General features: G+C 33.3%; 1 protein-coding gene across 1 annotated transcript; it reads left to right on the top strand.

Moving 5' to 3' along the window:
• The first annotated feature begins 519 nt into the window (after window positions 1–519).
• LOC107877721 (pyrophosphate-energized vacuolar membrane proton pump) lies at window positions 520–6,081 on the top strand. Its single transcript, XM_016724420.2, has 8 exons — window positions 520–1,049; window positions 3,011–3,585; window positions 3,697–4,076; window positions 4,355–4,441; window positions 4,523–4,853; window positions 4,960–5,370; window positions 5,461–5,520; window positions 5,612–6,081. The coding sequence occupies exons 1-8, from the start codon at window positions 788–790 to the stop codon at window positions 5,816–5,818; spliced, it is 2,313 nt and encodes a 770-aa protein (XP_016579906.1). The 5' UTR covers window positions 520–787; the 3' UTR covers window positions 5,819–6,081.
• The last annotated feature ends 5,831 nt before the right edge of the window (window positions 6,082–11,912 follow it).

The raw sequence follows: 11,912 nt of genomic DNA, 5'->3' as shown, positions 1-11,912 counted from the left end.
TTCTAGATTACATATAAATAATTTTGAGATAATATTATTTTATCTACTTATCAAACACTAAAAATAAGTAAGAAATTTATTATTTTTACGGTATTATCTTCCTTCTCAATAAACACACCCTAAAATCCCACCTAATTTTCTTTAATAAATAAATTACCAATACTTGTTTCTGCCATGCTAGTGGTAATGACAGAAACCTATAAAATTAGTCGAGCTATGCACAAGCTTAATCATACACCACAATTATCGAAACAAAATAAAAAAAATACATTTTTCTTCATACCAAACACACCTTAAACCCCATCTAATTTTCTTTAATAAATAAATTACAATACTTTTTCATGCCATGCTAGTATTAATAACAGGAACCTATAAAATCAATCGAGCTGCACGCAAGCTTAATCGAACGGCATGATTATCAAAACAAAAACAAATAATCCAAGAGCACATTTTTCTTCCTACCAAACACACCCTAAACCCCACCTAATTTCCTTTAATAAATAATCACCAATATTAAATATGGAAACAAACCAAATTTAAAAAAAAATAAAAATCCCATGGTTTTGATTTTCACATTCTAACAAATTTTTTATTTTTTTGAAAAATCTATTTATCTACACATACCTGACTGGTTCAGTTTTACACTATAAATAAACGAAAAAAACATATCTATCTTCATCACTTCTTCATTCCTTCTCTTCCTTGTCAATTCTCTCCTTCTTTTTATTCGCCGGAGCTCCGGTAATCCCACCGGTCATCGGAGTAAGTTTGTTTTTTTCTCGGCATAATGGGAACGATGCTTTTACCAGATCTCGGAATGGAGATTTTGATTCCGGCATGTGCCGTTATCGGAATTGCTTTCTCACTATTCCAGTGGTTTCTCGTATCGAAAGTTCATGTCAGTGCTGATAAGACTCATCATCATTCGTCTGTCGGTGGTGGTGATGATAAGAATGGATTTGCTGAATCTCTTATTGAGGAAGAAGAAGGCATTAATGACCATAACGTTGTTCAAAAATGCGGTGAAATTCAAAGCGCCATATCTGAAGGTAATAAAATTAACTTTTATAAGGTCTCTTATGTATTCATATAAATATTCACATGTCACATTCTTATATGCAAACAAAATTTCTATACAGTTTTTGTTAATGTCGTGATTTGGTTAGTAAATCTAACCATTGTTTTTCTGCAAGCAAAATTTTCTATATATTTTTTGTTAATTTCGTAATTTGGTTTTGTTTGCTGAGCTAATTTCTGATGGAATATGCTGATTTGTGCTGTAAAGTAGTGGTGGTGGATCCAGGATTTTCATCAAGGGAGCTCGAAAAATTTTAAAAAGTAGAGTAGCGTTTGAGATTTGAATTTGGAACTCAGTGAATTTTGAACACCCTAAACCATTGAGTCGACCTCTAGTTTTGTGTTGCAGGATTGAAAATATATATAAATATATACTTAATTATTTTTATTATCTTATATATACAGTGTAATTTTTGGCCGACGCGTTGCTAGATCTGCCACTGAAATTAGTTGTGTTTTTCTTTGTTGGTAGATGAAGATCTAGCTTCTATATTCACACATTGCGTGTTGTTATCATTATTAAATTATGTAATTGTTTCTTGCTTTTGTGACACGTTTTTGTAGACTTAGACTTTAATTTTGGCCTTTTAGTTAATGTGATTGTGAAGGGGAATAATCAATTGCAAATTAGTTTACTTTTTCCAGCTACTTTTTTTCATACAATAATAGTATAGATCTAAGATGGCGTGTTAGTTGGGACTTAGCTATCATCATTATCACGTGTCAAGGCTTGTATAATATAGAAGGTCACTTTAATGTCAAGCTTTGTTGCTCGGACTCCAAAAATGATGCTGTACCTGTGTCAAATTCTTCAAAAATGCAGTTCTTTTAAAGGATCCGGCATATACCCGTCGATATTTTTGAAGAGTTCGAGCAACATGTGTCAAAGGCTGTATAATATTGAAGGCCACCATAGTAAATGATGTTGTATATTTGTTGGATCCTTAAAAAATGTACGTACTACTTAAGGATCCGACACACACCCGTCGATATTTTTGAAGAGTCCGAGCAAAGGCCGTATAATATTGAAGGCCACCTTAGTAAATGATGTCGTATATTTGTTGGGTCCTTAAAAAATGTACTTACTACTTAAGGATCCGACACACACTCGTTGGCATTATTAAGAGTTCGAGCAACATAGGTGTCAAGTCTGTTGATTTGAAATACTTATTTTAAGTCTTTTTGCTAATTATAGATTATGATTAAAAGAATTAATTTTTTTCGTTAATTATCTTATGGATTTAAGTGTTAGATCAGGACATTTTCTAATAATTTCATAGGAAAAGGTAATATCGTGTTCAAAGGGATCAAAGTGTGCCTGATTGGTGCAGGGTTAGTTTCATAATGACTTTGAGCGTCATGAATGGCCATATTGGATTGTTGAATCAATTAAGAAAAGAAACTGCAGGGGTTTTAATGTATCAAATAAGGAGATCTGAGCGGTTTCACTCGTTGCCATTTTGGATTGTTGAATCAATTAAGAAAAGAAACTATGGGTTTTAATGTATCAAATAAGGAGATCTGAGCGGTTTACACTCGCCAACTAGTCTTCATTTCTTTTGCTGACTAATTTCTGTGGATAAGCCACTGCGTCCTTCACCAATGCAGAAAGGGAAAAGAAAGGAAAAGCATGAACGGAAAATGGATGACAATGAAAGAATTTAATAAAACTAATATAGTGTGTAAAAAGTTGAGCAGTTATTAGTTTCAGTTGCCAGATTTTGTTTAAGTTGCATTTGCTTTTTGACTTTTTCTAGTTTGTTTTCGTGACCATTTATTTGAACTATATTTGATTGGAAATTGCAAAACTAGCTACTACTTGGTTAGTTATTTCTTGCCTGATCAGTTAGCGTAAGCGAGGAACTCCTACCTGACTATTAACTTTTGCAATGGTTTTTTGTGATCATGACGGCTGAATCTATTTTTACCACAGGAGCAACCTCATTTCTCTTTACGATGTACCAGTATGTTGGTGTTTTCATGGTTGCTTTTGCAATTTTAATCTTTGTTTTCCTCGGCTCTGTTGAGGGATTCAGCACAAAGAACCAGCCTTGTACATATGACAGCACCAAAACTTGCAAGCCAGCTCTTGCAACTGCTGTCTTCAGCACCGTATCCTTCCTGCTTGGTGCTGTTACCTCTGTGATATCCGGATTCCTTGGAATGAAAATTGCCACATATGCAAATGCCAGAACTACCTTGGAGGCTAGAAAAGGTGTCGGGAAGGCTTTTATTGTTGCATTCAGATCTGGTGCTGTAATGGGCTTCCTTCTTGCTGCTAACGGTCTTTTGGTTTTGTTCATAACCATCCTTCTGTTTAAGATGTACTACGGTGAGGATTGGGAAGGTCTATTTGAGGCTATAACTGGTTATGGTCTTGGTGGATCTTCAATGGCCCTCTTTGGTAGAGTTGGTGGAGGAATTTATACCAAAGCAGCAGATGTTGGAGCTGATCTTGTCGGCAAGGTGGAGAGGAACATCCCTGAAGATGATCCTAGAAACCCAGCGGTATGGTTATTTATCCATTAGAATGTAACTTATCTATTTAACATTGATTCTAGTTAGTCTTGTTAAGAAACTTCTTTTCTTGTTAGTTCTTACGTGTAAATGGTCTCTCAGGTGATTGCTGACAATGTTGGGGACAATGTCGGAGATATTGCTGGTATGGGATCAGATCTGTTTGGATCTTATGCAGAGTCATCCTGTGCAGCTCTTGTTGTTGCTTCAATCTCCTCCTTCGGTGTTAATCATGAGCTTACTGCTATGCTATATCCCCTTCTAGTCAGCTCTGTCGGCATCCTTGTCTGTTTGCTTACCACCTTATTTGCAACTGATTTCTTTGAAGTCAAGGATGTTAAGGAAATTGAGCCAGCATTGAAGAAGCAACTCATTATCTCTACTGCTCTCATGACTGTTGGGATTGCTATTGTTAGTTGGGTTGCCCTTCCAACGACCTTCACAATATTCAATTTTGGAGTTCAGAAAGAAGTACAAAGCTGGTAAGTCTAAAATCTGGATATTGCTTTTATAACTTGGTCTTGTGTCACTCGTGCATTGTTTATATATTGGTTTGCATTATTTTGGGATATGTTTGTTGAAAGTTTGGAAGTGGTGTAAGCATGAAATGAAGTTGAAGATATGACAATTTATTACAGAAGATTGGACAAAAGCATTTCCACGAATGGATGAAAAAGCTGCACTTTTGACCTTCCTTTCCCTGTCTTTAAAATATCTAATACTGAGGCTCACAGATTTCCAAATCTGATTTAAACTGCAGGCAGTTGTTCTTGTGTGTCGGAGTTGGTTTGTGGGCCGGACTTATTATTGGATTTGTCACCGAGTACTATACCAGCAATGCTTACAGGTGGGCACCTGTTTTTTGCAGTCATTTCTTTAGCTTTTTTTGGCTCTTGTATTTCAGAAATTTACGTTTTGTTTTCCCCAGCCCCGTGCAAGATGTTGCTGATTCATGCCGCACTGGTGCTGCCACCAATGTTATTTTTGGCCTTGCATTGGGTTACAAATCAGTTATCATTCCCATTTTTGCCATTGCAATCAGTATATTTGTTAGCTTCAGCTTCGCTGCAATGTATGGCATTGCAGTTGCTGCCCTTGGAATGCTGAGCACTATAGCCACTGGTTTGGCAATTGATGCATATGGTCCCATTAGTGATAATGCAGGAGGCATCGCTGAGATGGCCGGAATGAGCCACAGAATCAGAGAGAGAACTGATGCACTTGATGCCGCTGGAAACACCACTGCAGCTATTGGAAAGGTAAATTAAATTTGCTTCTACCCTACACTACGCATAGAAAGGTTTAATTGGATGTCGTTGCTATATTACCTTGTGATGACAAACTCCTCTGTACCTATAATGACAGGGATTTGCTATTGGCTCTGCTGCGCTCGTGTCTCTGGCACTCTTTGGGGCGTTTGTCAGCCGGGCAGCAATTTCCACTGTAGATGTCTTGACACCTAAAGTATTCATCGGTTTGCTAGTTGGTGCAATGCTTCCTTATTGGTTCTCCGCTATGACAATGAAGAGTGTTGGAAGCGCTGCTCTTAAGATGGTTGAGGAAGTGCGCAGGCAATTCAACACCATCCCTGGTCTCATGGAAGGAACTGCTAAGCCTGACTATGCCACTTGTGTCAAGATCTCCACAGATGCATCAATCAAGGAGATGATCCCACCTGGTGCTCTTGTCATGCTCACTCCATTGATTGTTGGGATCTTGTTTGGCGTCGAAACACTTTCTGGTGTGCTTGCTGGATCTCTCGTTTCCGGTGTACAGGTAAAACACATCAAAGATTATGAACGTGTTTTTATGAACTTCAAGTGGTCGGTCTAAATCTCTAATCTTGGATGATGTTGGTTCTCATAGATTGCCATTTCTGCATCTAACACTGGTGGTGCCTGGGACAACGCTAAGAAGTACATCGAGGTAAGATTTTTCTTTGGACCTTTCACTCGATGACTGTCCTCTACAAATTACGCTTCAACGCTAATATTATCTATCGGTCTATGAATGATAGGCTGGAGCCTCAGAACATGCAAGAACTCTTGGCCCCAAGGGATCTGATGCACACAAAGCTGCCGTAATTGGCGACACTGTTGGTGACCCTCTTAAGGACACATCTGGACCATCATTGAACATTCTTATCAAGCTGATGGCTGTTGAATCCCTCGTGTTTGCTCCCTTCTTCGCCACACACGGTGGTCTCCTCTTCAAGCTCTTTTAAAACAAATACAACATCTCTTTATGTCACATGACTATATCACAAATCTATTGTTCCTCTTCCTCCCCCCCGTATTTCACATTCAAACTTCGTTTCAATCATTTTTCGTGTTTTTAGTAGCTAGAATGTGGGGATTAGCATATGGTGTTAGGCTGTGCGTTGATGATGATAATGGTGGTGATGGTAAGGGTGAAATGTTTTTGCAGAGTTCAGAAGAAACATCAAATGTTCTTTCCTAGAGTAATTGTATCAGTTTTTTCTGAAAATACTTTCTTGTCTTTGCCCTTTAGGGTGTTAGACTTTTGAAAAACTTAATTGAGATTTATGTGCACAAGGGAGAGGTAACAGCAGAATAGACTTAAGCTATTAAGTGATATATTTTCAGGCAAAATTGCCTCTGATCAAAGGAGTAAATTACATAAATGATTCTCATAATCGATAACAACTTCATAATTATTCATCTTTCAACTTTTTTTTTTCTTCTTTTAGCTTTACTTTGAATTTTATTTTTTTCCTCTTTTTATTTCTGATTTTTCTCAATCCTTATTTTTTTTTCTTTTTTTTTTTTCCTCTTTTTTTTTTTCTTTTTTATTTTTTTTTCAATCCTTATTTTTTTTTTCTCAAAATCTACTTTTATAAAAAATTATTATTATTATTACTTTAAAGTTTTCTCGGCCTTTATTTTATTTTATCTTATTTTTTTATATCAACCTTTACTTTTTTTTTGTTCTCTCTCAAATTCTATATATTTTTTTATTTTCTTCTTTTTTTGCAATTTTATTATTTTTGTTACTTTCTTTGATTTCTTCCAATCAAATTACATTTCATGAGCAAAAGTTGACACTACCACATTATACAGGCAAGATTTATGATTTTCAAACAACAAGCTACGTTTCATGAACAAGAGTTGATACTACCACATTGTATTTTAATTTATGAGATGTTTATAACTCTTATTTTAGAGGCAAGACTTAGTTTAAGGACTTTCAAACAACAAATTATGCCCCACGGGTAAGAGTTTCAAACTAAAAATTATGTCTCACGAGCAAGAGTTGACACTAACACGTTATGTCTTCATTTATGAGATGCTCTACAACTTTTGCCTTATGTCTTCATTTATTGATTTATGAAATGTTTTATAACTCTTCCTTTAGAGGCAAGACTTAGACCAAGGACTTTCAAGTAACAAGTTGTGCCCCATGGGTAAAAGTTGACATTACCACATTTTGTTTTGATTTATGAGATATTTTATAACTCTTGTCTTATAGACAAGACTTAACCAACGACTTTCAAATAACAAGTTACGCCATGTGGGTAAGAGTTGACACTATCACATTATGTTTTGATTTATGAGATGTTTTATAACTCTTGCTTTAGCGGCAAGACTTAGCCTAGGGACTTTTAAACAACAAGTGACGCTTCACGGATAAAATTTGACATTATCACATTGTGTCTTGATTTATGAGATATTTGATTCGTTTATGAGATATTTTATAAATTAAGGACTTTTAAACAATAAGTTATGCCTTATGGATAAGAGCTGACATTGCTACATTATGTCTTGATTTGTGAGATGTTCTATAACTCTTGCCTTAGAGGTTCGAATTAGTCCAAGGACTTTCAAATAACAAGTTATGCCCCATGGACAAGAGTTGACACTACCACATCGTGTCTTGCTTTATGAGATATTCTATAACTCTTGCCTTAGAGGCAAGACTTAGCAGACAAGTTACGCCCATAGACAAGAGTAAACACTATCATATTGTATCTTGATTTATGTGATGCTCTACTAGTCTTGCCTATAAGACAAAACTTAGTCCAAAAACGTCCCAAAAGAACAAGTTACGCCCAATGGACAAGTGTTGACACAATTTACGCCCAAGACAAGACTTAACTCAAGGATTTTCAAACAACAGTTATGCTTCACAAGTAAGACTTGATACTACCATATTGTGCCTTGTTTTATAAATTGTTCTATAATTTTTGCCTTAGAGGCAAAACTTATTCCAAAGAACTTTCCACTAATAATTCATGCCCTAAAATTTGCTTTGATGTCAAAAAGGAAGATCGCTTTGTAGATTATCCAATTTTTTATTTTTTAGCAAAATATAATAAGAGTTGAGAAAAAATAAAAAATAGATCAAACAAAATAGAGAAATAAAAAAAAGAGATTGAGGAAAAAAAGACAAGAAAAAATAAAGATTAAGAAAAAAGCAAAGAATTAAAAAGTTTGAGAAAAGCAAAAAATGAGAGGAAAAAAGAAAAACAAAGTTTGAGAAAAAAAATAGAAATGATAAAACCCAAAAAAATAATAATAAAGGTTAAGACAAATGAATTAAAAATAGAAAAAAATGAAGAAATAGATAATGTTTGAGAAAATAAAAAAAAAGAGAAAAAATAAAGGTTGCGAGAAATGAATTAAAATATGAAAATAAAATTAAAGGAAAACTAAAAAAGTGAAAATAATAAAAATAAAAATAGAATTTGAGAGACAAATAAATATGAAAAGTTAAAAAATATTTGAGGTGTAGAGAAACCAAATTGTACTTGTACTATACTTAAAAAGGAAGAAAGACTAATTTTTAAAGAATTTTTATTGGGATAAAAAATTGAAAAAATTAGAGAAATTAGCATCCTTAAGACTATAATTACAATAAATAGCAACACTTTTTTCAAAATTACAACTTATAGCAAAAGTAGCAATATTTTACTCACTTCATAGTAATAGAAGAATATTTATTTTTTAGTTGTGCATATGTATTTATGAGTAATATATATATATTTAAATATGTATTTATATAGCAATATTTTACTTAAATACAAATACAATTTGCTATTTTTCGTAATTATGAAACTATTGCTATAAAAGTTATAATTAAAGCTAAAGAATTGCTATTTCTCAAATTTTTCCTAAAAAATTCAAAGCCAGGGTTATACCATATAATTTCCTCGGTAACAACATTCAATATGCATTGGGCCTAGCTTGTTATAGGCCTAAAGTCCCTTCATTATAGCCTGTTGGACATAGTTTCTCAAAGTTCCAAAATATGTCTTCTGGGATGATCTAAATATAGCAAACAACATAAATCATGATAGTTTGGAGTTTAATTACTGGAATTTTTAAAATTTTACATAATTATTAAAAATATTAATTTTTTGTCTGTCAATATACATAATTAACTTCCAATACATCTAGTGAATATACATCTTTTTTTTCTTTGTGCATATACATAATTAGCTCCCGATATATTTTTTCAATTTTAGGATTGTTGAGATACATAATTAGCTTTCGATACATCCAATAAAGATATATAATTAATTGAGATTTTTTTAATTACTTTGTAAGGGTGAAATTTACGTAAATGGTAAGTTAAGGTGTATGTTTATGTCATGTATTTTATGTAACAAAAAAGTGGCATCAAAAATATTTGTGACATCGGGAAAAAAATTGCAAGGCAAAAGTTTACACAAGTTATGTTGCTTAATTCCTACATAACTTAGACATAAGTTCATTTTTATTTAAGAAGTTCATAACCCACAAGTTATGCCTTAAAAATATATTCTTGGTACTTATGTCTCAGTTGCGGAGTCAACAAAGTTATGGTTTAAATTCTTAGCAGAGTTTGACAAGAGCTCTCTAAACTTATGCCTTGTTAATTAGATACCACACAACTAATGTCAACAAAGTTATCATTTAAATTCTTTGCAGAGTTTGACAAGAGCTTTCTGATCTTATGCTTTGTTAATTAGATACTACACAACTAACGCCAGATAAGATAATCTTGTGAAATTAGGTCATAATTAAAGGATATTTTGACTCACAAATTTTTATTAAATAAGCAACAAGGCGAAAAATTAATGACCGTCAATTTGAAGGACAAAATTTAAAGACTACCTCAAAATAAGGGCAAATGGAAATCCATAACTTATATCTTCCCGATTTGTAAACAAAGTCAATTCAGAATTATTTTTCATTCTAAGGCATAACTTGTATCCATGCACTTCAAATTCGCTCAGAGTTTGTTTCCAACATGAAACGTGATTAAATTAGTCCTAGTTACTACCGGACAGAGTGGAAAAAAGGGAGATTTTGTAGGAAGTTAGACCTAGTGTCCGTCAAAGTGGTTGGTCTTGAATTTTTGTTCCCCAAAGTGTGTGTGTTTGAATTTTTATTTGCACTAAATAAGTTTTAACGTTTGCTTATAAGGTAAGAAATTCTGGTCAGTTGTGTAGGTTCACTGCCTTGAAATTTCATTAACGTCTGCCTTATGGAAAAGAGTTAGAATATCTGTTTTATGGGCAGTTCTAACTTTTGCTTGTAGGTAGAACTTATGGTCAATTCTGCAGGTTCGTTGTCTCTAGAGATCATGAACCTGAGCCTTATGGGCAAGAGTTAAAATTTCTGCCTTACGACTAAAATTTATTAAGAAGGGTCAAAAAATTAAGATAACCCCTTATGGAGGCCATTTTTGTAAGACTTTTTTAATTGAGGATAAAATATCAAAACCAACCCATTTTAGGGTCATTTTTGACTCTTGCTCATATGACAGACACTCAAGACAATGAATCTGCTCAATGGACCGCAAGTTCTTCCTTATAGGCAAATGTTAGAACTTATTTAGAAGGGACAAAAATTTATGACCGCGTATGTGGGGGAAAAAAATTCAAGACTAAACACTTTAAGGACACTAGGCGTAATTTCCAGGCCATTTTTGAACTCAACCCAAGATTTTCATGACTAGAGGCTTCTTATAGTCTGCTGGGCCTTAACTTCTCAAAGGCCCAAAATCCTTGTATGGCCCAAGCCTTCTAATAGCAACACACAAACATATACATAAATATACAAGGAATACACATAAGATATACAAGGAGTCAATGAGGGATACACAACTCGTTTTCTTCCATGTTCATTGTTTGCTTCGAATTCAAACCACCTCCAATCTCCTCTAACTCGTCTCAAAATTAATATTCAAACTTCTTAAGATATACCCAATATATCTCAATAATATCCATTTGAAGAAAATTCTAATTTTAGAACCTAAATAATCAAACTCAAGCTTAAGCGAATTCGAATGACTTTTTATTAATAGCAGGATTAACTAAGGTTGGAGATGTTTATATTTGTAAAAGTAAATATATTAGTAAGGTTATACAAGAACTCAAACTTCTATTTTTTTTCTTAATTTTCTTTTATATATTAATCTGAAATCTCTTTTTCCTTTTTTTTTCCTTCTTCCATTGAAAGTTTTGATTACTAGTTTGGAGTATTTGTAATAGTTTCAACAAAAATGCAAAATCTTCTATTCAGATTAATGTAAGTTCGTTACAATTTTTTCATACTTGTGCAATAATATATAGGGATAATTAAATAAAAGTACAACTAGCAAGTATACTTTACATTTAAGTAAACAAAAATATACTTTACACTTTATAGCTCAATCTGGTTTGGCCATTCACTGTAAATTAACTGTTCTTTCAAGTTATATAGGGACCAACACTTCTCATACCAAATTTTCAGCTTCTTCACGATTTTCACTTCAATTCTCACAATTCTCTCCCAAAAAACTTTAATTAAATTGGTGAAAAATTCAGCATTATTTTGAGTTTTTTTCTACTATTCAAGGTTTCAATATTTTCGTAAATAAGCTTTGTTTTGAGTGGGCATGGTTATAAAAAAAATTGGTTATGTATTGAGGAGCCCCAATCTGAAATTTGGGATCATTTGGTATAGTTGTGAGGTATTTTTGAGCGAATTTGATGCTTGAATTCGAGGAAGAAGGCGAAGTCTTTTTTTTTTTTTTTTTATACAACAGTGTCTATATTTGTATACTTATTGTATATTATTGAATATATTTGTATATTATTGTATACACAATACAGTCTTTTTGTTTCGGTAATTTTCTTCTTCCTCTTCATTTATAGCCCAAAATCTGATTTGGTCATTCACTGTAAACTAACTTTTCATTCCAATTATATAGGAGACAACACTTCTCATACCTAATTTTCAGTTTTTGTTTCATGATTTCTACTTCAATTCCTTATATAGGGGACAACACTTCTCATACATAATTTTCAGTTTCTTTTTCATGATTTTCAC

Source organism: Capsicum annuum, chromosome 7 (genome assembly GCF_002878395.1).
Source record: "Capsicum annuum cultivar UCD-10X-F1 chromosome 7, UCD10Xv1.1, whole genome shotgun sequence".
In the NCBI taxonomy this organism is placed as follows: domain Eukaryota; kingdom Viridiplantae; phylum Streptophyta; class Magnoliopsida; order Solanales; family Solanaceae; genus Capsicum; species Capsicum annuum.
The sequence above is the reverse complement of the archived record's forward strand: the minus strand, read 5'-3'. Positions and strand labels throughout refer to the sequence as shown.